General features: G+C 37.5%; 1 protein-coding gene across 1 annotated transcript in view; it reads left to right on the top strand.

Moving 5' to 3' along the window:
* IscU (Iron-sulfur cluster assembly enzyme) overlaps positions 1-4,304 on the top strand; it is a 6,708-nt gene extending 2,404 nt beyond the window's left edge. The window contains exons 3-4 of the mRNA XM_045741349.2: positions 1,005-1,083; positions 2,251-4,304. Of these exons, the coding sequence (XP_045597305.1) occupies positions 1,005-1,083; positions 2,251-2,336 (165 nt within the window). The 3' untranslated portion in view covers positions 2,337-4,304. The remainder of the gene's footprint in view (positions 1-1,004; positions 1,084-2,250) is intronic.
* The last annotated feature ends 1,429 nt before the right edge of the window (positions 4,305-5,733 follow it).

Raw genomic sequence — 5,733 nt, 5'->3', positions numbered from 1 at the left:
TTTGTTTTGTCGGTGACTTTCTCAAGGCACAAACTGTTTGTACTAGCATTGTATTCTTCTATGAAACTTGTCAAAATTGCATTCAGAGCCTTATGAAACAAATTATCATTTGTACCCAAATAAAAAAATACAGTACAGTATTTGTCAAAATGGACAAAATTCAGCAAAAGTTAAATTACAACAGTTGTCAGATAGGGGCTGGTTTCAATTCCAGCAGTTTGATTGAGGGGACGTGCATTGTATTAGTAGAGCTGCAAAGTATACTAAAAAAAATTGGCAAATGAGTTATGATGGATGCAGAAATGTTACAAGAGATCATATAATCAATTTCAAAATACTGTACTGTAAACTGAAAATTGGCTGATGCAAATGAGTACTGACAATTTTATGGTTTGAAGATAGAAAAAAGTATCAGACATCTTAATAATAGTGAATAGGTTATAGGGGGTCATGATAAAGAGGGATCTAAAACTTGTAGCATTGAATAAATATTAAAAACAAGGGTAATAAGATACTTGCATGGTGCTTATTAACAGAAAAGAATGACATGGTTGCCCTTACTTAATAGAGGACATTGCAGAGGGTCAAAGATCTCTTAAACTCGTGGTGTCCAATCTTCCCTTTAATCTTTATAAAGACTTCAAAACTCTGTGAACTGAAATATTTAAGATGTAATTGGTCCTGTCCTAATTAAACAGTTTTGAGTGAGGTGCCATTGAACTAATTACTCCAAAAATAATGCTGCTGCTGTGTTTGGGTATAATGTAGAGGAAACTACTGTACTTGAATAGAATTTGTTCTGACAAAACAAGCCCACGGTCACTTGTACCTTTTTTGTTAATGCAAGTGCTGTTCTCACTCTTATCAAAAAATATTTAAAGCATCGGCATGGTGTAAGTAGAGTTAATCGGGTAACAAAAAGAAAACAAAAAAATTCTACCGAGTAATACAGTACTGATAAAGAAAATGGCTGGGAACATTAGTAATTTTATTCTATTTTACAGTTGGATGAAGCTCTGAAGATAAAGAATGTTGACATCGCTAAGGAACTAAAGCTACCACCAGTCAAACTTCACTGCTCTAGTAAGTTAATCTTTTTCTTATGGTAATGTTTCTGGTTGTGAGCCACTTGGGCAGAGTTTCTTATTTTTTAAAAGATGGAAAAATGCTCTGAATAATGTTTGGGAAAAATCTTTGGTACAAGTTGGCACCATTAAAGAAAATCATTGAGGCAATGGAGTGACTTGAACCAACGGTCTGGTGATTCCCAGACACCTGCCTTAACTGACTTGGCCATGATGGTACATATTCATCACTCCATTGTGATTTCATTGTGATTGGCACCATTAAGTTTGATATTCAAAATATTAGAGATATTAATTACAATAAGTAACTGAAATTTTAACCACAAAACTAAGAGCTCGGCCATCTCATTGCTTGTGGATGGCCAGGTAGTAATGTCATCCCTTTTTCAGGGACCTTTGTTAGTTTAGTATATTGTATTGCATTTATGTTGCAATAAAGCCACCTTCCTTTATAATACTGTATATTCAAATATTCTATTCATCTACAGCACATTTTTATCTAACATCAGGTCACCTTGTGTTGGAAGAATCTCTTGAGGTCATCATAGCTATATTAGTGTCAGTGTCTTCTGACACTGTAATATAGATTATATAGATGAATATTAGCATTTCAAGATACTGTACTCTACCTACAGCTGAAATGCATAATACTGTATTCTACATGCAATACATTAAATCACTAAGGTCAAATAACATTGAAGCATTGCTGTGCCAAAACTTATGAATGTGCAAGTAGTCTCGGTTGTGAAGTATTGTATATACAATGAGGTTTTACACCGCACAGTTTGTGTGTAATTACCTAAGTGTAGTTACAGGATGGGGCACCATGAATGTTGCTCTCATGGTGCCCCATCTTCCCAGCACTGTCATGTAATGCTTTGAAACTACTGACGGTTTTGGCCTCTGCCACTACCTCGCTTAACTTGGTCCAACCGTCTGTCATGGATAAGCTTGCAAGGAAAATGTACAGGATTAAAGAAGCGAGCCACTTTTGGACTGACAGCCTGCTTCAGGAGTAAGAAGCATATGATAAACCTAGTTAGATTAAAAAATAAATATACATGATTTGATTATGCAGAAATACCCACCATGTGGTTATTTCTGCATAAAGTTAAATATATTGGTGTTACCTTTTGAAATTGCCTAATATTTTTTTAATTGACAGTGCTAGCAGAGGATGCCATTAAAGCTGCCTTGAGTGATTATCGTATTAAGCAATCCTCCAAGGAGAAGATGAAGATGAACAAGTAGAGAAGAAAATACTGTAGATGCATCAGACAAAGGAACTAATGCTTATCTTTAATTTTAAGTCTAATACATTGAATTTTTAAAATTTAGGATTTACTGAAAGGATTAGAATGTGTTATGGCAGTTAAATACTCTTTACTAGTGTTGATCCTATTCTAACTTTAAATTACTATTATTATTACTATTGTTTGGCAATTAATATACTCTACAGTACATGTTAAATCTGAACTGTGGCACTTGTAATATACTGTATATTTATAATCATTATACAACCCAGTCGAGTGCACTAAGGTGCAGGCAGTGCTCTGCTGCAACACAGAATGCATCTTGTGTGGAGAAAAAATTGTCACTGCTACTCACTACCCACCATGCGACCACTCCTCATAATGCACTGTCTGGCCGTATAACTCTACTTGTACAGTCTGTGTGTGTGTGGTCCAGGTGAATTTCAAAAGATTGCTACATGCATTTATCTGGTTATCTTAATTAAAATAATTGGCATTCAACCTTTAACTGTTGGAAAAACTTAAGTGCAAAGGATGGTGGAAAAAAATTTCACGAGTCTGAAATGGTGTTGTATCAGCAAATGAAATATGCAAAGAATGTGTAGATCAATGTATTTAGCTATCAAACAGTTGAAGTCTGCATCAGATTAACAAAATCCCTGTACTTTTTGTTATGGGTGTCCCTTCGGAGACGCATCTTCACTGCGGAGCTTTATGCTATTCTCTATGCTCTGTCTCCTGCCTTCCCATTGTCAATCCTCCTTTGTGGTTGTCATCGACTCTCGTAGTGCCCTCATGGCTCTCAGGTCCTTTAATCCTGTTCATCTGGTAGTCATCGAGATTCAACATTGGCAGTTTCTTAACTCGAGTAAATTTAAATCCGTAGTTTTGCAGAGTTCCCAGCAATATAGGTGTTTCTTTAAATGAGCGTGCAGATGCTGCCGCTAGAGAGGCTATCCGCTCTTGTCCCGTTTCCCGTAGAGGTACTCCTTATTCCAACTTTTACCCTGTTATTCATTCCTCCATTCTTGCCCGTTGGCAGGGTTGTTGGTCTTCTGTTGTTGACAAACTGCGTACTCTTAAGCGTGGTGTGTTCCCGTGGCCTTCCTACTGCCATCGTAACTGGTGGTGGGAAACGGCTCTGGCGAGGTTGCATATTGGCCATACTCGCTTAACTCATGGTCACTTAATGGAGCACCCCCTGCTCCTTGTTGTACAAATTGCATTGTTTCTCTTAGTCGTGCATACCCTTGTTGACAGAAAGCATACTATACATTTCTTTTTAAGCTCCCTAGTAAGTACATTACTGTATAAAGAAGGTTCAAGGTACTTTTCAGTACAACAAACTATAAGAACGCCAGGTAATGGCATGCAGCAATAAATTGGAAAAAATATTCAAAATATATTTAACAAGAATCCTAGCTGGTGGAATGTTTTAACATTTGGGTTTATTATAGGTTTACTGTAAACCTGGCTAGGTAGCTGTTTGCTCTTCTCCATTTATAACTTCTCTTATACATATTGTAGTTGGATACAGCTCCAGGTGGCAGAGAAAATTAATTTTAATTTTTTCAAACTCATTTTTCTGAATTTTTATGGGTACAAATTCAATTTTATAAATTTTGTATAACCACACAAACTATTGGGTTGTATGTTACTTTCATGTATAGTATATTGTAAAGGTATTCAGTGATAAATGTTAAATTACATTGTAGCAGTTTTGAACATATTTTTTTATGGTTTCATATGATTTCTCTGCACTCTTAAATTAAATATTGAGCAAACTATTGTATACCATTATAATCCTTTCATTATGAAGAAGTGACACTTTAGTTGTTAAGTGCAATATCTACCTAATTATGGTTAAGCATCTGGATATATGACACTTGTGTAATGTCCTGTATAAGTTGTGTATTAGCTACATGTATATAGTATGTACGTATGCAAGAATAAAATGCATATGAGCTGTGATCTTTTCACTTTTAGTCCTTAAATGCAATTGTGGCTGAACAACTGGTAGCTGGGGAGAAATTTGGTTTTGTCCATGTATATTGGATGTACAGTATTTGCTGTTTGCCAAATCCAAGAAATTTGAAATCTCCAAAATAACCTGTTGGTGTAAAATATGGATAAATGTACATATTAATCTCAAGGGCATATCAAACTTTTGAATGCCCTCCCTCCAATATTAGTGTTTTTCCCCCTACCCAATAAATTATCTAATACTGTAATTACATGTAAAACAAATTTTGGAATTTTTTGTCTTGGCCTACTGAGACTGACTGGTTTAGGCTCTCGGTCCGCTTGTCTTATGGCCATCTGTTTGTGGCACCTGCATTTTTTTCCGGCAGTGTGTCTAGTGAATGTGCAGTGGTTTGTACAGTAGTTTGCATGGTTTCTGTAGGCTAAGGGTACTCTCTTGAGCACCCTTCTAATGCTCTAGAACCAGTGGGCATGTGTCCTGGTATTTACCTCCAGTATGCAGCCCAAGAATTGCTGGGTATGCAGCAGCAGGCTAGCAGGTGGGGGACCAGTGGGCATGCAGCCTGACAACTCCCAAAAACCAATGGGTGCACAGCCTAGGAACAAGTGAGCACACTGGCCTGGGATTCAATGAAAAATGCAGCCAATGAACTGTTGGGTTATGCAGCTCAGAATCTCTAGCCATGAATCCTTGGCCACTTTCCAGGAACCATGGGCAATTTAACCCAGTACCAGTCTGGAACTCAGCCTAGGACCTATCAGGCACTTGGCTTGAGAACTATTAAATATATTGCCTAGAAACCACTGGGCATCTGGCCCAAAACCAGGGAAGCAGAAGCAGGACAAAAACTAGTGCCAGGGTACAACCCTAAAAACCCAGGGTGAACTGAACCCACATGCTGGCTAGTGTTTTCTGAATGATCTTGATTGTACTTGCAACCACTAACTTGCATTGTCAATGAGTTTACCCAATGAATGTGCCAGTGCTCATCCTGGTTAATGATTAAGATACATGTCCAAATTGATATTCCCACAAGTCCAAAGTAATGGATAGATCATGGGATTGGTATCCTTGTGAGGGTTTCCCATATGAGTTGGGAAGCACAGCTTATCAACAGGAAGGAAACAGGAGGGGGACTTGGAAAAACAGGTGGTAGACTTGACCAAACCCAAAGAAGTGCCTCCCGCAATTAGGGCAGGAATGGGAACATGCAAGCATGAACTACAATTTTCATGGAGGGAACAACACTGGGTGATGGCAATTTATAAGGGAATGAATGTGTTTATACTGTATACAACGAGTCACAAAGATGTATACCCAGTCTTATGAAGTGGTGGAATGTTCTGTGGATAAGAAACTTAAGTATGGTGGTGCAGTATTTGTTTCTCACTAAGGTTACTAAAGTAGTACA

The sequence above is a fragment of the Procambarus clarkii genome, chromosome 19 (genome assembly GCF_040958095.1).
Source record: "Procambarus clarkii isolate CNS0578487 chromosome 19, FALCON_Pclarkii_2.0, whole genome shotgun sequence".
In the NCBI taxonomy this organism is placed as follows: domain Eukaryota; kingdom Metazoa; phylum Arthropoda; class Malacostraca; order Decapoda; family Cambaridae; genus Procambarus; species Procambarus clarkii.
This window is presented reverse-complemented; position numbering and strand designations above follow the sequence as displayed.